This window comes from Artibeus jamaicensis, unplaced genomic scaffold (assembly GCF_021234435.1).
Source record: "Artibeus jamaicensis isolate MK-2021 breed Jamaican fruit bat unplaced genomic scaffold, CSHL_Jam_final scaffold_1964, whole genome shotgun sequence".
Classification (NCBI taxonomy): Eukaryota; Metazoa; Chordata; class Mammalia; order Chiroptera; family Phyllostomidae; genus Artibeus; species Artibeus jamaicensis.
Window position 1 is genome coordinate 11,968,288 of NW_026522030.1, and position 20,903 is coordinate 11,989,190.

The 20,903-nt window shown below is 38.7% G+C and overlaps 1 protein-coding gene across 1 annotated transcript in view; it reads right to left on the reverse strand.

Moving 5' to 3' along the window:
• Positions 1 to 485: 485 nt before the first annotated feature.
• Positions 486 to 20,903, reverse strand: part of RAD23B (RAD23 homolog B, nucleotide excision repair protein) — a 51,961-nt gene continuing 31,543 nt past the window's right edge. The window contains exons 6-10 of the mRNA XM_037152641.2: positions 15,385 to 15,512; positions 10,680 to 10,812; positions 8,493 to 8,620; positions 7,632 to 7,802; positions 486 to 2,938 (exon numbers count right to left, since the gene is read on the reverse strand). Coding sequence (XP_037008536.1) covers positions 2,825 to 2,938; positions 7,632 to 7,802; positions 8,493 to 8,620; positions 10,680 to 10,812; positions 15,385 to 15,512 — 674 coding nt within the window. The 3' untranslated portion in view covers positions 486 to 2,824. The remainder of the gene's footprint in view (positions 2,939 to 7,631; positions 7,803 to 8,492; positions 8,621 to 10,679; positions 10,813 to 15,384; positions 15,513 to 20,903) is intronic.

Below are 20,903 nucleotides of genomic sequence, written 5' to 3' on the forward strand. Positions count from 1 at the left end.
AAAAAACATAAATGTAAAGACCATTCCTAGCAGTGAGCCGGGTTTGGCTCATGGGCTGTAGTTCACCGCCCCCTCCCAGGCTTGGAAGGACCAAGTGAAAAAATGGACAGTGGAGGTGAACCGAAGGGACGAGCGGACCTCCCAGCGGGGCAGCCCTCCCAATACAGACTGGGTCAGGAAGCCCTCACTCCCCGAAGCTGCTGCTGTAAGACATAAATGCATAGGAAAAACGGGGATCCTGGCACGTCTAAAAGCCCTCATGAAACCTGACTTGCATCCAATCAGGTATCCCGTTTCTGTCCTGATGCTTTATTGAGAAAGCAAACAAGAGACCCAATAAAACTGACACAGTGCCTGGCTTCTACTTGTTACCTTCACCATTCACTAAAGAAAACAGAGGGACTGGTGACAGAAGCACTGTCAACTTACTTTCTACGATTCTCTATGGCAAAAATCACTGAAAAAATGAGAGATGCGATGTTGGATGCACTGAAAAGATTTTATAATTAATTCTTTAGGGTCCTAGGCATCTTGTACAGGAAAAACTGACCTGATGGAATACTTCAGTGTTTTAATACAATATGAAGACATAGGTGACTTGAGGATAGCAATAAGATTTTAACAAATGTAAACTTAAGCTTCCTCCCATTTTTCCACAGAGCAACTAAACAATAAAAATATTTCAAGGAACAGATGACGTACTATGTCAAATGCTAAATTCCAAGGTCAAATAGTCACTTACATTATTAAGAGATATACCGAAACTGTTTGTAAATTAAAACACAACAGCAAAGGTCACAGAAAAGCCTACTGCTTGCTTAGGGTCTGGTCTGGCCCTTCAAACAGATCAACAAGGCACCGTGAAGAGCGGCCGGACGCGGCCCGAACTGCCGTCTGGTATGAATCAATCCCACCACGCACATGTAGTTTCGTTGTCCAAGGACAGGAGCTCCGTGTCCCCAGCTTCTGCTGGCACATTCCCGAGCAAGGAAGAGGCTGCCGTCGCCCCTGCCTCCCTGTTCCAGTTTTCTCTATCTCCGAACGATCGAGTAGCAGATAAGATGCCGTCAAATGGAAGCACTCCACAATCCGACCGAAGCGCCACCCTCTTCCCAACTCCTCTGCCTTGAGAGACGAGTATATTTACAAATCCTCCTTTTATTCTCCTGAGATATTATTTCGCACGGTTCGTCATAAAACATACAGGCAATACAAAGTCCAAAGGCCTGTTGGTTTAAGGAATAATAAACATATGAAGATTAACTACATGCTTAACATTTTGGGGGAAAAATCATCATTTCATTTATTTTCTAAACAGATAGGTTACGAGTGCATGATGGAAAAGCTTAAAAGTTATCACCAAATGGTGTACTAAGGATTACTGCAAGAGATTATGCAGGGAGAAATCTGTGCAAATACACCATCCTAACTCAGTATTAGATGGGAGGAAAAAAATTTCTTTAAATAGTCTTGTTTATATTGGAAAAACTGAACAAGTAGATATCGGCCCCCTCTTTATGGTCAAATAATGCCAATGAGGGAGATTACAAAGAAAAACTGAGATGAAAAAAAAATCCAAATAAAAGCCAACACTGCTATTAAGATTTTTCTTTTAATATGCCACAAGATATCTTGATTGTATATATTCCAAAGTTCTTTCCGGCCACATCTCCCAACCCTTCCAAAAGATTTCATCAGTCTTTCCAAAGCAATAAAAGATGCAGGATTATAGTTCTGTCTGCCTCCTCTTTTTGAAAGCAATAGAATCCTAATGACTTTAATGGTCATATATTCTTATCTAATAAGGAAAAACATTTACAAATGTCAGAAACCCAGTTTTGAAACATTCGCATTAATTTTAAACGGAATCAGCATTTTGTGGGGTTTAAAAAGGCAGCAGTTTGAACTCACGCCTTGCTGACACACACGTTTCTGGGGGGAGGGGGGAGGGAGCGTGAAGGCTGCACCGCCGTTGGCCCCAAAGCGCTAATCTCACAAAGGGATACATCAAAAGCAAACATGCAATGGTGGTTTTAAAACTTTTACTGCAATGTAACAAGGAAGTAAACAGTAATTAGACACCTACCAATTTCCCCCCAAAACAAACCAAAAAATGTAAACAGGAAAATAACTCTGCCTATACTTATAGAGCTTCTCAAATCATGTTAGAAGGGTCTCACATTCAATGATCAAGAGATTTGAAAATAGCAGTAATTATTTTCATTTTAAGAAAAGTTCCCCTTCTTCCCTCCCCCGCCCAAAGTATTTAACATGAAAAGAATGGGCTTTCTTGACATTAATTTTATACTTGTTTTGAAGCAGCAACAAAAACCATCAATAATTTGGTGTTTCTGTTTACAGATGTTCCATTTTTTTTTTTTCAATTTCGTGAAGCCATTATCCAGTGTTGCCGTGAAACACAGACTGTAGATTCCAGGTGGCAGAGATTCTTTCTGAAACCAATGTTCAGTCAAAGAAATATTAAGCAGGGCATTACACTAAATTTCTGGATCTAGTATACTAAAAAGAGTGAAACCTAGGAAATTACCTACTGTTTTATACAAGATATAAAGACCTGCAAAAGCCGGGTTTGGTTGTCTATTTTACATACCGTGTGGATCTGCAGCACCTGCCGACTGAAGCAGACATGCGCTGTGTTTACCGCTGCCCTGTAGCCTAGAGCCCGCCCTCCCCGCCCCCAACCACCTACTACCTTATACCAAGTATTGTGGACATGAACCCAAGTCATCCCAGAGAGTCCAGTGAACAAAGTTAGTGTAATGCACTGGTGTGAAGTGTGAGATTAAAAAAAAAAAAGTCCCTTTCAATCTTCATCAAAGTTCTGCTGTAGAAGAAAATTGGCAGCCAAGTTCTCATTCTTCTCACAAGCAAAATATGCTTGTATCACAAGTCCTTCAGGAAATCCTAATGCCTTTAACTGGAAAAAAGAAAGAAAACATTACTATCCAACACAGCACTACTGACTGATCATCACTTGAACACTTACTATAAAAGACACAAAAGAGCTCCTGAGAATTTTACAGGAACCCATCCCCACCTGAATATGGGTCTGTGGTCCAACCCAAGGAGCCTGATGGAACCAGGTCCATCTTTAACACCCACCTACAAAGCCCTCTGTTCCTGGTTAAAGCTACTCGACTAACAGACACTTTGCTAACACCAACTGGCACTGACACTAAGAATCAGGTGCTCACTATGGTGGTTTAAAAATAAATGACCCTACAGAAATTTGTAAACTAAATGGCTTTTAGTGTATGAAAGGTGAAGATATGGATGGGAGCAACTGGTGATGAGATCAACTACCTCAGGTTTGTAAAGAAAGTCTTATCTTTGATTAGGATCAAATATCATTCTCAATCTCCTTGCTTTATGGAACACTCCACACAAGAAAAATGGGCCATCAGTTATTAGTGATACTACAGGATATTTCTGAGATCAAGATCTATGATGGCATTCTATTTTTATAGTCACTTTCACTTTCCTAGTCTACTAAATAAATCACGTGTGACTCAATAATCACTGCTTTAAAAGTCTTTAAACACTAAGTTCAATGATCTAATTCATTAGAACCTACATATTTGTCTGCCAAATGCTATTTACGAACCCCCTCCTCAACGGTCTCAATAGCCTTGTATTAGACTATATCAAGAAATGACCTTAAAAAACTGGGCACAAGTCCCAATTCCGCATGATTATTCATCCATGAGAGAAGAAACTAAAAACGATTTTGTTATCTAGGTCTTGTCCAGATTAAAGCTGGGCTAGCTGAGGGAAAAGGTAGATGGGCATGATCCAACTATATGCTTCTATAAGACACACACTTTAGATTCAAAGACACAAATATGCTGAAAGTAAAAGGATGGAAAAAGATATACACCATGCAAACAGTTACAAAAAGAGCTGGAGTGACTATATCAATATCAGACAAAATAGATTTTAACATAAAAACTGTTACTAATAACAAAGGACATTTTATGAGGATAAAAGCATCAGAAAGACTTCATTTTACACACACACACACACACACACACACACACACACACACGTACCAAAATACATGAAACAAAAATCGACAGAACTGAAGGGAGAAAGAGGCAATTCAACAATAATAGGTGGAGACTTCAACAGCCCCCATGTTCAATAATGGATACACCAAGTAGGCAGAAGACAGAGGGAAACAGGAAACTCAACATAAAAAAACCAACTAGACTTAACAGACATTTACAGAAGATTATGTGTCCTTCTCAAGTATACATAGAAAATTCTCCATAAAGACCATTTTAGGCCACAAAGTAAACCTTGATGGATTACACAGAACTAAAATGATAGCAAATGTGTTCTCTGACCACAATGGAATGAGCTTAGAAATCAGTAATAAAAGGAAACTTGAGAAATTCATAAATAGGTGGGAATTAGAACCAAACCACGAAGCACCGAAACCAGGGGACGCTGCCGGAGCCGTGCTCCCAGGTGAGGGTAGGGCGCTAAGTGTCTGCATAAAAAAGAAAGGCCTCTCAAGTCAATGCCTAAGCCTCCACCTTAAGAAACTAAAAAATAGAAGAAACAAATTCCAAAACAGGCAGAGGAGGAAAATAATAAAAATCAAAGAGAAAATACATAAAGCTAGAAAAGTAACAGAATCAACAAAACCAAGTTAGTGCTTTTTCCCCTTTAGATCAATGATTAAAATTACTAAAATCAGGAATGAATGTGAACACATTACTATTTTTCATAGAAATAAAAACTGTTAAAAAGGAAATATTATGAACAAATTAGGTATCTTACATGAAATAGACAAATTTCTAGAAAGACGGAAAACACCAAAACTGACTCAAGAACAAACAGGTAATCTGAATAGGCCTATGATGAGTAAGAGACTGAATGAGTAATTAGAGAATTTTCTAAAGAAAAACCAGGCTTAGATAACCTCACTGCTGAATTTTACCAACTGTTTAGAGAAAAATTAATACCAATTTTTCATATACTCTTCTAAACTGATTCTATAAGGCTGGTATTATTATTACACTGATACCAAAAGCAGACATACACGCCAGACCAGTGTTTCTTATGCAGATGCAGAAATCCTCAATAAAATACCAGTAGACCCAACCAGCAACATAAAAAAAAAAGATTACAGATACCACAACTGACTAGGAATCATGCTAGGAATACAAGGTTGGTTCAACATACAAAAATCAGTGAACTAATTAAGCACATAACAGGAAAAGGAACAAAACTACATAACCATCTTAAACACAAGAGAAAGCATTTGGCAAAATCAAAAACCTTTTTGTTATAAAAACACTCATCGAACTAGGAATAGAAGAAAACTTCCTCAATCAGATAAGAGGAATGTTAGTAAAACTTACAGCTAACCTCACACTTAATATTGAAAAGACTGAAATATTTTCCCCTAAGATCTGAAGTAAGACAAGCATGCTGGCTCTTGTCACTACTATTGGTCGATACACAGGAGGCTCAGGGGTGTCTGACCTTCTGGCGTCTCTGGACCACACATTAAATACACCACAACATGCAATCACAAAGAAACCTCATATTTTAAGTAAATTCACGATTTTGTGTTGGGCCGCAGGCTGGACACTCCTGGTAGAGCAGTTAGCACACAAAACAACTAAGGACACCCATATTAGAAAAGCAAAACCATGTCTACTTGCAAATATAAAATTCTAAGGAACACACCCCCAAATGATCAGAACTGGTACATGAGTTCAGAAGATCATGTTTCTTATATACAAAAGATCTTATGTATACAAGATATACATAAGATCAATACACAAAATAAATTGCATTTCTACATAACTAACAATGAACAATCCAAAAAATGAAATTAAGAAAACACTTTCATTTATAACATCAAAAACAACAAAAATATTTAGTAGTAAACTTAACACAAGAAGTACAAACTGAAGACTATGGAACGCTTTGGAAAGAAAATTACAGAAAGTCTAATAATAAATGAAAGAAAATCATTTACATGGCTTGATAAGACCTAACACTGCTTAACACGGCAATACTCTCCCAACTGATCTACAGAAAAACACAATATCCTAATCCCAGCCACTTTTTTGGGGGGTGGTGAATAGATATCAGAGAAGTTGATCCTAAAAATAATAGGAAAATGCAAGGGATGCAGAAGAGCCGAAACAATCTTAGGAAGCATAAAATTGAAGCGTCCACTTCCTGATTTCAAAACTTACTACAAAGCGCCCTGGCTGGTGTGGCTCAGTGCATTGAGTGCCGGCCTGTGAACCAAAGGGTTGTGGGCCAGGTCCCCAGTGGGGGGTGTGCGAGAGGCAACTTACACACTGATACTTCTCTCTCCCTTCCTCTCTAAAAATAAATAAATAAAATCTTAAAAACAAAACAAGCCTTAATACAAAGCCATTGTAATCAAGATTGAGGTTCTGGTATAGAATAAACATACAGTTTAATGGAACAGAACTAACAGCCCAGAAATAAACCCTCACACTTGCGGTCAATGATTTTTAGTAAGAATGCTAAGACAACTCAGTGGGAAAAGACTAGTCTTTTCAATAAATGGTGCTGGGGCAACTGGACGGCCAGGTGTAAAACAGTGCAGCTTGACACCATAAACAAAAAGTAACTTAATATGTATTATAAACTTAAACGTGATAGTAACTATAAAGTCTTCAGAAGACAAGAGTAAATCTTTTAAACTTGTATTAGGCAATATTCTTTTAGTACAACATTAAAAGCACAAGCAACACAATTTCTCCAACACAGAAATCAAAAACTGAACCCTAACTTTAAAAAAAACCACAGAACAATTGAGGCAAGTGTCATTTATCAACTCTGTTACTCAAGGGGGGAAATACCAGCCAGATATAAAGTATCTTTAAAAAAATACATAATTATAAACCTTGAACACTCGATAAACAATGAACAAATTATTGTCCAGATGACTTTCTAAGTATTAAGTGAAAAAGCACTTTATGGAACTTCCATCTCAGAACACTTCAGACAACAGGCAAGTACTGATTCCCCACTTACGAACGTTAACAGTGGGGCCACAAAATGAATGACTACTCATAGTGTCGAAAAAACCAGAGTACTGTAGTGTCATGACCTACCCTGGCCGAGCTGGTGAAGATGGAACCAGAAACCAGGACACCAGGTTCTGATGTTTACTGTACACCACTTTTGTAGAATTCATATATGTATCTATTTTACGTTTTACAGTGTAAAGTTAACATGTGAAATATAAATTAAAAGATGGACAATCTTAATTTAGGCAGACAACTAAAGATCATTTTTTCCCCTCAATATTAAAACATCAATGAAATTTTTAGTTTCTTAGTATATTTGTAAGTATTTCATGCTAGAATGGTAGTCACTACTGCTCCCTAGGGCTCACAAAGACAAGATGAGAGAGCAGGGCTAAGAGCTTGTCTTGACTGTAATTCCTAAGGGAAATGCTCTGTTTGACTCTAAAAGAACTACTTCCTATGACGGAAATACTCTGGATCAGCGCTACCCAATGCAGGAGCCGCGAGCCCCACGTAAATACTGAGCACCTTAATGTGGCCATTGTGACTAAAAACTGAACTGTTAGTTTTACTTAAACTCACCCTTTCTATAGCTTCTTTTTCCTGAGGCGTTACTTGAATGTAGTTCATGTGACCGCTTCCAGCTTCTGCAATCCCTCCGCTGCCACCTCCACTGCCTCCTCCTTGACCACCAGCTTCTTGAACTGGTTCATTTAACATCTGAATAAAATGCTCCTGATGTTGGCTAATTTGCTGCGGTGGTGTGAAGGACAGAGAAAAACAATACACTGATATAAAATATCTCTAGGAAAATAAGAATTCTAAATACAAATAAGAGAGAAGCTATAACTTTGCAACTGTAATATTCTGGAATGGTTCTAGATATTTAGTCTTTGGAAGGACCTAATTCCTTGTATATTATTAAAGAAGCTCAGTTCTTAAGTCAGATAAACAATAAAAAATTAAGAGAATTCAAACTCTCATTCATAAATGTACCCTGCCGAAAAAATAATCAATGTTAAAAAACTACTTGACGACTATAGGAAGAGACAAAACCTATACATGTCTTCCACACAAGCAGGCAGCACGATGATGTACAAACTGAAATCCTTTGTGACCTAAGCATTAAGCCTACAAGTACATTTTCTAAGAGGTGGTGCTACACTAATAATACGGTTGGGAAAAAAGACAAAGTTTCTTTGCTGAAGAGTTTCTCAGATTCTTTACTAAAGTAGTTCCCAAATTCACCATCTGACCAACCAAAATCAACCGAGCCTCCACGCCCAACTCTGTTCTGGACGTCTATCTTTACACCGTATTCTACTGAAGCAGCAGCTCAGAGAACTGGTTTAACGTTGGTGGAGGGGAAGGAGTGCTCACTGACTTTTTCGAACTGTGATGCGCACTCTGAACCCAGTTCTGAAATTAACCCTGGTTAGTCACCTGTAGTAACTGAGGATTTTCTCGACCTATCTGCTGTAGCAATGCAGGAAGCAGAGAAGGATTCTGTTGAATAATTTGTCTCATCTGTTGAAACTGAGGCTGATTCCGTAAAAATTCAAGGGGATGTCCTAAAATACACATAAATGTTTTTAAACAAAAGTAGCAATTGCATACACAAAGAACTGGCTCAATCATAATTTAGACAGAAGACACTGGAAAGTAGAAAAATATGTAATTTGAGCTCTCAATCAATCTTGAGCTTGAATTCCTGGGAGATTCAACGAATGGACAAAAGTAGGTTTACAGTTGTTTGTATGGAAAAATACAAATTAATAAATAATAAAACAAGAATAAATTCAGCCCTGGCTGGTGTAGTTCAGTGGACTGCAGGCCTGAGAACCAAAGCATCGCCGGTCTGATTCCCAGTCAGGGCACAAACCTGGGTTGTGAGCCATATCCCCAGTAGGGGGTGTGCTAGAGGCAACCACACACTGATGTTTTACTCCCTCTCTTTCTCCTTCCCTTCCCCATCTCTCTAAAATAAATTTTTTAAAATCTTAAAAAAAAAAAAAAAAAAAGAAGAAGAAGACATTCACCCTGGAAGGGCAACCCCGTTGGTTAAGAGTCATCCCACCACACCGAGGTTCAGGGTTCAGTCCCTGGTGAAGGCACAACAAAAGGCAACTGATGAACAACATAGATAAGTGGAAGAGCAATTGATGTTTCTCTCTTTAAAAAAAAAAAACCAACAATAAATTAAAAAATAACACCTGTTTTTACACAGTCACAACTGTAAATCTACTTTTTTGCCCACTCCTGTATTTAATAATTAAAAGAGTTCAGGTTTGCAGATCAGATGGAGTTTTATTAACGCAAACTCAATTACAGTTAGAATTTTTTATTATGACCCTCAAATTTCAAATTTATAATCTATAAACACTTGCGATAAGATCCCTTTATAATAATAAATACTAGTTAATAATATGAAATAAAGTATGAGATCTAGAACTTGTGACTTTTTTGGGTGGTGGTGCTTGTCTGGTTAACACTATATAAAAATCAAAATCTGCATGAAAAAAACTGTTTTTGAGGTTACTAATGGATAGTAAGAATTTTTTAAATGTTATTTCCTAAATTTTAATTCAAGACAATCATTCAAATTAAAATGAGCACATAACACAGATATTTATTTTTCTATGTGTAACACCAGTTTTACAGATGAAGAAAAGAAGAGTCAGAAACTAAGTCAGTAAGTGTTGCTGGAAGGAGCAGCCCCTCAATCTGAACCAATGTTGTGGCCTCTTCTTTCGACCCCCATGCTGAGTCTCAAGAAATGAAAAGCTGGTGCTCTGGGAGCATGTATACAGGGTGCTTAGAGACCTGGCTGGTGTAGCCCAGTGGATTAAGTACTGGCCTTCGAACCAAGGGGTGGTAGGTTCAATTCCCAGTCAGGGCACATGCCTGGGTTGAAGGCCGGGTCCTCTCTAGGGGATGCTTGAGAGACAACCACACGTTGATGTTTCTCCCTCCCTTCCCCCTTCTAAAAATAAATAAATACAATCTTTAAAAAAAGTGCTTAGAAATTTTTGTCAACCAGAATTGAGTGTCATAATTAGAACTAGAAAATGTATCAAAGATTGGTTTCTTCAAAATTAAGTTTGAATACTTCATGAATATACAGAAGAATGATGGAGAACACAAGTAATTCCTGGGCCTATCTAAGATTTCGCTTTGTAGTCAAACTTTTGGCAATGGAAATATGAGTACTGGCCAGTGGACACTTGAATTTAAGTTTGCTTTTACCTCTTGATACAAGATTTTAAACCTCATGAGGTTTTATTTCCTTGGATAATCACTAAGATAGTACTGGCTTTGAAATTATACATATTTTATGACATTTAAAAGGAGAGAAAGAGACAAGGTGAGCAACCCATCGGAAATAGCTTCAGAATACCATGCTCTTTACCAAAACTGGAGCAATAAAGTTTAATATAAGCAAAAATATCTTTATATCTATTTGGTAAAATCTCTTCTTGACCCTTCTCCAACACTGATGAATACAGAATGTGCTTTGAGAGTTATCTAAAGGTTCTGGGAATAAACCTCATCTCAAAATACTTCAGATGAAATTAATTTACAGTATAAACTCAGAGCCGTTTCCTCCCCGTCCAAAAGACTCCACTTTACCTCCAGAACTTGTTGTTGTAGTTGTTGCTGTCGTAGTCGCTGCAGCTGCAGCCACTGAAGACTGAGGAGCCCCCGTAGTAGCTGCTGGCGGGGGGTCAACCACAGCCTGACTTTCTCTGTCTCCGGGAATTCCCTGTAGTAACACAATGTCCGAGCTTTAAATATCCTGTCATTTAAAGTTAGTTAAATTATTCAGAGTAAAAGATTTATTAATATATTTAATAGCCTTGCCTAATTTCCAAAAGCATCACACAAATGTCTCCTTCAATTAGAAGTGAAGAATCAAGTCTTATCTGAAAGCTGCATACATTTAAATTTGGTTAGAAATGGCCTGAGTATAGTACAGAAGAACCCATATTGCTATAATATTGGGGTGGCCAAAAAGTTTGCTCTATTTTAAAGTAAAAATAAAAGAAGTTTCTTATTTTCACCAATAACTTTATTGAACAACGTATTCACTGTTTTGTTCCACCAGCACCTGCCATCTTTCAGGCAATTTCATAATTCCATCTCCCTAAGACTTTTTATCTTTTTGAACAAATAATTGTTCCAGATGCCTTTTGTAGTCTTCCAGGGAATTAAAATTTTTCCATTAAGAGAATTCTGTAAAGACCAAAAGAAATGAAAATCCTAAGGTACAATATCTGGTGAATACGGCAATGAATCAGAACCTCCCGGCCAGGCTTTAAGTTTTTGCCTGGTCATCAAAGAAACACACGGTTTTATGATATCCTGACGGAAGAGTATGCGTTTTCTGTTGACTAATTCCAGACGCTTTTCGTCCAGTGCTGCTTTCAGTGGTCTAATTGGGAGCAGTACTTGTCGGAACTGTTTGGTTTTCTGGAAGGAGCTCATAATAGAGAACTCCCTTCCAATCCCACCGTATGCACAACACTTCTTTGGATGAAGACTGGCCTTTGGTGTGGTTGGTGGTGGTTATCTTGGCTTGCCTCATGACCTCTTCCATTCCACAGTATTGTGAAGTATATCCACTTTCATCACCTATCATCATTTGTTTCAAAAAATAGAACATTTTGCCCTGGCTGGTGTAGCTCAGTGGATTGAGCATGGGCAGTGAACCAAAGGCTCGCTGGTTCGATTCCCAGTCAGGGCATATGTCTGGGTTGCAGGCCAGGTCCCCAGTGTGTGTGTGGGGGGGGGGGCGCCATGTGAGAGGCAACCACACATTGAGGTTTCTCTCCCTCTCTTTCTCATTCCCTTCTCCTCTCTCTAAAAATAAATTAAAAAAAATATATATATAAAAGGAACACTGTCATTTCATTTTAGTAGAGAATTGCATGCACAAATACGTTCCAGGTTCCCCCCCCCCCCTAACTTATGTGGAACCCAAACATCAAAATGATTAACATGACAGAGCTGGTACAAGTGATTTTTCAACACATGATTTGGAAAGTCTGAGTATACTGGCTATTTCTCACATGTATAACGTTGATTATTGACTCAATCTGATCGATGTCAACTTGAACTAGTCTACCTAGCCATGGAGCATTGTCCAGCGAAAAATCTCCAGCAAAAACCTTCGCAAACCACTTTTAATACCTGCAATCAGTCATGGCACCTTCTCCATACACAGCACAAATCTTTTTTTGAGTTTCAGTTGCATTTTTACCTTTCTTGAAATAATGAAGCATGCTTTGCTGAAAATGTTGCTTATTATCTTCCATCTTCAATGTTAAAATGGTTACACAAAAATTCACCAAATTTGGTAAGTATTTTTTAAAATACACACTGATATGCCAACAGTCACAATACAATCTAACAACATTGTGACAAGTAAGCGCTACTAGAGGCGTCATATGGAAAAAACCTAATGAATCTTCGGCCAACCCAACACAACGCAACACTGTCCAACAGAACTTCCCATGATGATGGAAATATTCTACAGCTATGCTGTCCAATAAAATACCCATTTAGCCACATGCAGCTAACGATAACTTGAAATATGATTAATGTTCCTCAGAAACTAAAATTTTAACTTACTTTTCATTTTATTAAAATAGCCACTTGTACTTAACAGCTACCTTATCAGATAGTACAGATCTAAGGTATACCGTATTTTGCCATGTATAATGTGCACTTTCTTGCCCAAATTTTTGAAGGGAAAAAAATAAGGATGCATATTATATACAGGTAGTACCTGATTTACCTCTGTATCTGTTTGTAAACACTTGTTACCTAAAATTTCTTAGACCATTATATGTATGAAAATTAATGCACAAATTCCTTTATAATATAAAAAACAAGTATCTAAATATAAATAAGTAAAAAAATTGAATTAAAAAATTAAGAAACTTTTTTTCCTGAAAGTTTGGGCCAAACACATGAATGTGCATTATACATGGCAAAATATAGTGAATGGATTTTGTAATTCAGAAAGAACTGGATTTGTAACTCTAGCATTAAGATCTTACAAAGAAAGAGGTTTTGACACACATGTGGCACTTCTGAAATGACCCCGGGGGGAAAGGTCTAACAGAGACAGAGCAAGTGATGACACCGACCGAGGAAGAAGATCACCTGACCCACGGTTCTGAGAAAGTATCATCCAGAAAGCATCACATGTTAAAAATTAAAACGGATTATTCAAAACTTACAAAAAAGGTATAAAAGAAACGTAAGTAATTATTCAAGTGATGCTTTTTCTAAGGTAGCAGCATTTATCTCCTGAAGTTACTATACCTTGAAATGGCACTGAATGACTTGAAACACACTATTTTGATGAAAATTATTTACAGAACTTCCCATATACAACTTATTAAAATGTCTTTAAGACATCTTCATAGAATTTGGAAGGAGAACAAAGAAGGAAATGTTACATTTGAATAAAAGACTGTAATGGTAAATGTTTTCAGTTCCCAATAAATCTGAAGCCCAAATTGTAAACATATAATCAAGGCTTTTGTAAGGTATAAAAATGTCTAATCACTATGCTATACACCTGAAACTAATATAATAATATTGTATGTGGACTGTAATTGGAAAATGAGTAAGTGAAATGAATTAAGGGTAATGAACAGCAGGGTAACAGCTGCCCGCATCAGATGACACTTCAGGCACTGAAAACAACAAATGCTTTTGAGGGAGTTAATTTTTTATGCCTTGAAGTTTCAAATCTACTAAACATGATTCTATTAAACTGGTGGAGAATTCCAAATCAGGAATAAATAAAAGTCATTCTATATAAAACAATACCTTAATGGACTATGTGGGGTTTTGAAGGGTTAGGAGGGAAGAGTAACCACAAACAGATCCATAGTGGTTATAAACCCAATGATTCCTCAATTCCAAACAAATTGATAAAATGAACTGCCAGCATTTTAAAGACGCTCCTCAAGAGGACAATGAAAAAGGGCATTCAAGCTCTGGCTGGTACAGCTCTGTAGGCTGCAGTGTTGTCCTGCAGACCGAAAAGGTCACAGGATCAGTCCCAGGTCAGCTGGGGGGCACACATGAGAGGGCAACAGAGCAATGACTCCCTCCCCCACATTCCCTCTAAAAACATAAAAAATGTCCAGGAGCGAAGATAAAAATTTTAAAACATTAAAACTAATATGCTACTATCAGGCCTGTGAATCTCACATGCAAATGAGTACACAAAAGGCGGAGGCAGAGACTCACGACTAGGACCCTCCTGAACTACTATCTGAAAGGGCGCGTCTGATGAAGCACAACCTGGAGACAAAGGAACGGGTTAACTGTGGACAGTATCTCCCAAACAGACAGGATCATGGATGCTATTTAGGGCAATTTAGACTTCCGTAATACTTCAAAACACTAGACAAGTACAGAATAAAATGTTAAAACATTAATCTAATACTATTCCAAAATTCGATGCTATCATTTTAGCCCACGCCACATCTGGAAAACTAAGTCATTTACTGTCATAAAATATCAAAGGTTTTAGTCCATGCCCAAAATAACCTATTTCTCAAAAGCCTTATGCTAGTAAAAACAGTAATTTAATAGAAATCCCTCAGCTGCTACCAACTATAAACAAGCTAACAAGTTAAATATCAATGGAACCAGGCAAATAACATTGTACGTTAAATTAAATGTGTAATACTATCAGGTAACAGTGAGTGGATCAGAAAATGGTAAATTAAAGAATTTATGATCTAAAAGTTTTCCTAATCCCTAGTGAAAATCTGGGATCAATCTGTCCAGATAAACCAGATTATCTGAATTTCTTAAGTGAAATCTCCCAGTTAAAAAAAAATCAATTAATTATAAAAATTTAAAGTGTAAGTCAAATAAAATGTGGATCGGGCTTCTAACTTAAACCTTTTACTCTAAATAGTGTATTCAAAATTATGCTGGCAGTCAATGAAGCTACTAAAATGTTAGACTACACGGAAAAACACACCCGTATGTGCCTGTGCCCCCCAACACAGGCTCTCGGTGCGAACCCCGAGGACATCAGTGGGGCACAGGGATCTGCTCCAAAAGAGCCAACTGTACACCTCAGTCAGCCATGCTGTTCAGTAACTAAACACCGTACCGAAATCTTTCAGGACAGGTAATTTTATCAACACAAAATGTTAACGGACTAAGAAAATGAAAGCATTATGACAATTATCTAGCATATATTATTATTCTACTGTAAATTGTTACTATTCCTTTAAAATCACTGTTTCTATGGGATATTGGTGTTAAAGTACAATGAAGAAAGTTAAACGTTTCTCACCATTAAAAGATACTCCACTGCTCTGTCAGGGTTGTTGAAACTGGCTCTCAGGGCGGCGATTACTTGTTCTCTTTCATAGCCCATTGACATGATCTCAGTTACCATATTTTCATACGACTGACCAGTCACTACAGGGGTGGGGGGAGGGAAAAGAAAGGGGACATTTAATGACTCAACATTCTCCACATCCTTATTGAATGTATACAATGTTTCAAACACTACAGTGCCAGGAATATGAAGATGAATTAACAGTTTAAACCACAACATATACGTGGTAGGCAAAATAATGCCCCCCCATCCTTGGAACCCACAAGTATGTTAGATTACCTGACAAAAAGGAATTAAGGTTGCTAATCAGCTAAATAGGGAAATTATCCTGGATTATCTGAGTGGGCCCAATGTAACCACGAGGGCCCTTTAAAGTAGGAGGGGAGCGAATTAAGAGGGTCAGAGAAACAGATGTAAGAAGCGAGGACAAAAGCGTGGTCAGGGTGCTGTGCTCCTTTGATCATGAGGGGGCAGGGGGCCATGAGCCGACGAGTGTGGGCAGCCTCTAAAAGCTGGAAAGAACCTGGAACAAATCCTCCCCTTTAGTCTCCAGAAGAGAAGGAGTGCAGCCCTGATTTTAGCCCAGTGATTTAGTCCCTTGATTTTTGCCCAGCAAGTCTGGGGACAGACTTCTAACATGCAGTACTGTTAGGTAATAATAATGTGTTGTTTTACCCTGCTAAGTGTGTGGTAACTTATTACAGTAGCAATAGAAAACTGATACAGTATGTTTAATAACTACAATAAAAATATCAGGTATAAATGTAGCACAAATATAGCTTTACTTAGCAGGTTGGGGATGGCAATCTGGAAGAAGAGACAGATGAAATGACTTGATAAGAGAAGCATTTCAAGCAATCAACTCTACCAAAACAAGCTGTTTCTCCTTTGACACCTTTTATCATCAAAGCAGGACAAAGGTTAGTTATAAAGTTAAAATTTCACATACCATACAAAGTTGGTACAATGACCCAGATACAGTAAGTCATGTTTACCTCACGTAAACTATCTTTTCTTCCACCTGTGTTCTGGGTACCATTCCCTTTCTTGTCTCCTCGAAGAACTGGGCCTTTTAGTTATTGCCTATTTTGTCCATTTCCCACCTTTCCCTCCCCACTAATTACGCTCGTCAGCAGTTAACTGAGTCCTTGAATGTCATCCTAAGAACGAAAACCTGCCTCCCTTGAACACATCCCAATTCTCTTGCAAGAACTGGTCCATTTGTCTGCATTCTTCCTTTAACAGCCCTAGATGTCTGCATGCTGTGTCCACTTCCTCGAGTTCCCCTCACTCCTAAACCAGCACCATATATGACTTTGGGTTTCTAAAGATTCTCCCCTCAAATGTGTCCCACCATTATCTGCCATCATGGCAGATAATGCCATTCTTTTTTTAATCTCACAAGAAATTTTTTCAATTAATGATTTTAGGGACAGAGAGGAAGGGAGGGACAGGGAGAAAAAACAACACTGATTGGTTATCTCTCATTTGCATTCTGACTGGGGATCAAACCTGCAATCTACATATGTGCCAACCAGGAATAGAAACTGTAACCTCTTGGTGTACGTGATGATGCTCCAACCTTACTGAGCTACCCGGCCAGGGCTCTGCTATTTCAACAAATGGCACCAATACCCAATCTAAGTACTTGAACCAGAAAAACCTTGGTGATTTCAATTCCCTTTCCCCTGCTTCCACATCTAATCTATTAGCAAATCTGGTAGGTCCTAGCTCTAAATTACATCCCAAACCCATTATTCAGTTCTTTTTCCACTGCTTTCACTTAACAGCAGTCCAGAGTAATCGCTGGTCTGGATTAAAACTTGCTTCCTCCTCTCCTGCTCCCAAGCCTACAATTCATTCTTCAGACTGTTGCCAAAGTAAGCTCTAAAAACCTCATTTTGGGCTCCCACCCTCAACAACCCTCCGCACAGGACATTCCAAGCACAACGATCTTCTCCAGTTTACTTCACCACTCCCCGTTCTCCTGCCCCAGAACCCTCACATACATCAAGCCTCCGTGACGGCCAGTTCCTTCACATGCTCCAGTTCTCAATTCAAATGGACAGTCTCGGTGAGGTATTGTTAACCACCATGTGCCTTCTGTTTTTCTTTATGAAAGCCAATAGTTTTTAACATATCCTTTATCATGGTCTGCAATATATTTCACACTTCCCTCTGCCCTCATCTGAATGCAAGTACAAGGGACTATATTATTTTACATCACTGTTTCCCTGACACCCAGATGACATTCATCAGTTGAATGGCTTTTTTCCTTCTGCGGAATTTTAAATAAAGGTATGTAAGAGTTATGAAAGTACAGCTTAAAAAACTAATGATCACTAAGCAGATGTGGTGTTTTAAAGTCTGTTTAGGATCAAGACTTTTCCCTCCCTGTTCCATACAAAAACTTTAAAATACACATCTGCTTTTTAAATTACCACTGATACAATGCTGACACAAAGCCACTGAAGTGCCGATATTCCTTCAGTGATCTCGTCCCAGACACAGTCATAGAAACAAAATTAAGACTGGTTTAGGTATCAGAACTACACGATTTTAACAGGCAGTAGCTGTGAGAAGGCTTACTTTCCTCTTCCTTAAAGGTGAGGCCGAGGTGCAGAGCCGGACCCTGGTGCCCACGGCTGCCAAGTGCCAGTGCGGACACAGTCACGGGCTGTCGGACCCAGAGCCTCCACGCCTAGTCACTACGCATGGCTTCCGAAATTACACTTCCTAGCTAATCAAGTTATTAAAAATCACAAGGAAATGCCTCAGCAGTCTTGATACTTTCTAATTTGTTTTATTTATTTTTAGAGAGATGAGAAGGGAGAGAAAACTGATGTGTGAAATACACTGATTGGTTACCCTTCACACGGCCCCAACTGGGCACCTGGCCCGCAACTCAGGCATATACCCTGACTGGGAACTGAACTGGCAATCTTTTGGTTTGCAGGCCAGGGCTCAACCCACTGAACCACAATAGCCAGGGCACTTTTTAGATCTTAAAAGTACAAAGAAAATTAGGGTCAACAGACAACACCAGACAGATAAAGAGGTTACAGAAGTAGTGATGATGTACCTTATGTATGTCATTAAGAGTGAGTTTTGAATTTACCTTTTATGTCACCTAGGAGCTATCAAATGAACTAACAATGACCTCATTAAGATTTACCTTTTAGAAAGTCTACTATGTCAGAAAATAGACTAGTTAGAACCAGGTAATTAAAAAATACCAGTGAGGTAAGAACATAAACTAAGGTGATGAAATGGCGGTAGAAACAAATATTCCACAGACTCTGGGTGGAAGGAGCAACGGGACCCCCAGAGGCCACGAGAGGCAAAGGGTCAGACAACAAGGCCAGTATTTTGGTAGAGGGTGGATGATGATACACGCAAGGAAGGGAACAAAGAAGAATAATCGGATGGGATTAATAAAGGAGTCACCTGAAACCTAAGGAATTTGTGGAGGTTATAGGTTTTCTAGTTGACAGTTTACGCATGAGTCTGGGCCCTAGCTAGTGCAGCTCAGTGGACTGAGTTCTGACCTGAGAACCTAAGGGTCACCGTTTAGATTCCCAGTTAGGGCGCATGCCTGGGTTTTGGGCCAGGTCTCCAGTAGGGGGTGTGTGAGAGGAAAGAAAATGATGTACCTGTGGCAAACTGATGTTTCTCTCCCTGCTTCACCTCTCTCTGAAAATAAATAGAAAAAAAAAAAGCCTTCTCAAAGAAAGCATTTTTTTTCTTTTAAAAGAGTGAGTTTCGGAGCTCACAAGGAGCTGTGTACTAGAGTTAAAATTTTGAGAATCCTTATAGTACAGTATATGGAAATTTTACTGGGTTGGTCAAAAGTCCATTATGCTTTTACCATAAAATAAAAGATAAATTTTTCATTTTCACCAATTACTACTGATTTGGATATTTTGAGTATGTGGGCTCTCTCCCACTATTGGCTTCCAGTGGGTAGAGGCCAGGGGTGCTGCTGAACATCTTCCAAAGCATGAGACAGCCCCACAGCAAAGAATTATTTGGCCAAAATGTCAATAATACCAAGAAACTTTGCAAACCAATTTGACATGTTCTATCAGTCAAAGTACCTTTTGCATACACTGCACAAAGCCTTTTTTTGCATTTCAGTTCCATTTTACCTTTCTTGAAATAATAAAGCATACTATGCTGAAAATGTTGTGTATTTTCTTCCACCTTCAATATTAAGATGGCTACACAAAAATTCACCAATTTTGGTTAAGTTTTTAAAAAATGCACGCCAATATGACAGCTGTCACAACACTGTTTCATATGACATTAAAGACAACTAATTACTACTAGAGCCATAGTACAGAAAAAATGTAATAGACTTTTTGGCTAAGCCAATATATAGCATATGGTATGCCTGTCATTCCCATAGTTTGAAATTTGAACTAAGCATAGAACGGAAACATAAAAGAAAAAAAAGCACACATGTTTAAGGTTTGGGCAAAATTAAAATAATTAACTAGAAAGAAATAGAGGTATGAATCAAGAAGAGTGGTATCACAGAAGCCCAAGGAAGAAAGTGTAAAGAAGCAGAGTATCAATGTAAAGACTGGTAAATAAAAGATTAAAGAGTAACTGGATCCTGAGACCATAAAGTTGAGAATGGCCGTTCTAGCAGATAAAGGATGCAAAGGTAAGGCATCACCATCAGCAGCTACAGGAGTGTGCGCCTGCGCTGCTGCTCAGTGGCATCGCTGCATTCCTACTGACGTAGCAGTGGCGATAACCAGAGCCTTCAGCAGGACTGGGGCAAGTGCCAGCTGGTTCCAGCTCAGAGGCTACAAAGCACTTTACTGACACCTGGGTAATCAATCTCCTTTGGCCCTTCTAGTATGTCTGCAACAACTGCCTAAGATTAAGCCTTTCTCTGTTTGAAATACAGTGATTTCTGTTTTCCTGACTGGAGATGAACTAATACTCAGTTGATAGCAGGGTAATCCTAGAAAACAGTCCTTCTAAAATGTGAAAGTGGGTTTGGTACATCCAGGTGATTTTAGGTTGATTATTTAAACAACTATTCTGCTCTAGTATGCTGTGGGCAACCCAGTGTGCCATTTTCAGTGGTAATGGGGTATCATGGAGTTCAAGTCCAATCAGGTCAGAGGGCTGGCCAAGATCTTACAAGGTGCTACTGCTGTTATAATCCTGCTGGTGCAGCAGCTAAGCAAGGAATGCAGAAGCCTGTATGTCCCTGAAGCTGCTGTTGCCTCCTACTGCTCTTGGTCTTCTACCTCTCCACCATTTCCAGTAATACAGAGAGTACCAAATGGCACAAATGGGGGTGTCAGCCAGCAGACCAGCCAGTAGACCAGTAATTAGCAGAAATAGCCGGACTGTACCAAAAAAGGTACAATGGAAAAATGGAGGGGGGGGGAGAGAAAACTGATTTTGACAGACTAAGTGTAGAGGAAAGGTTTAAAGACATTTATTAATTA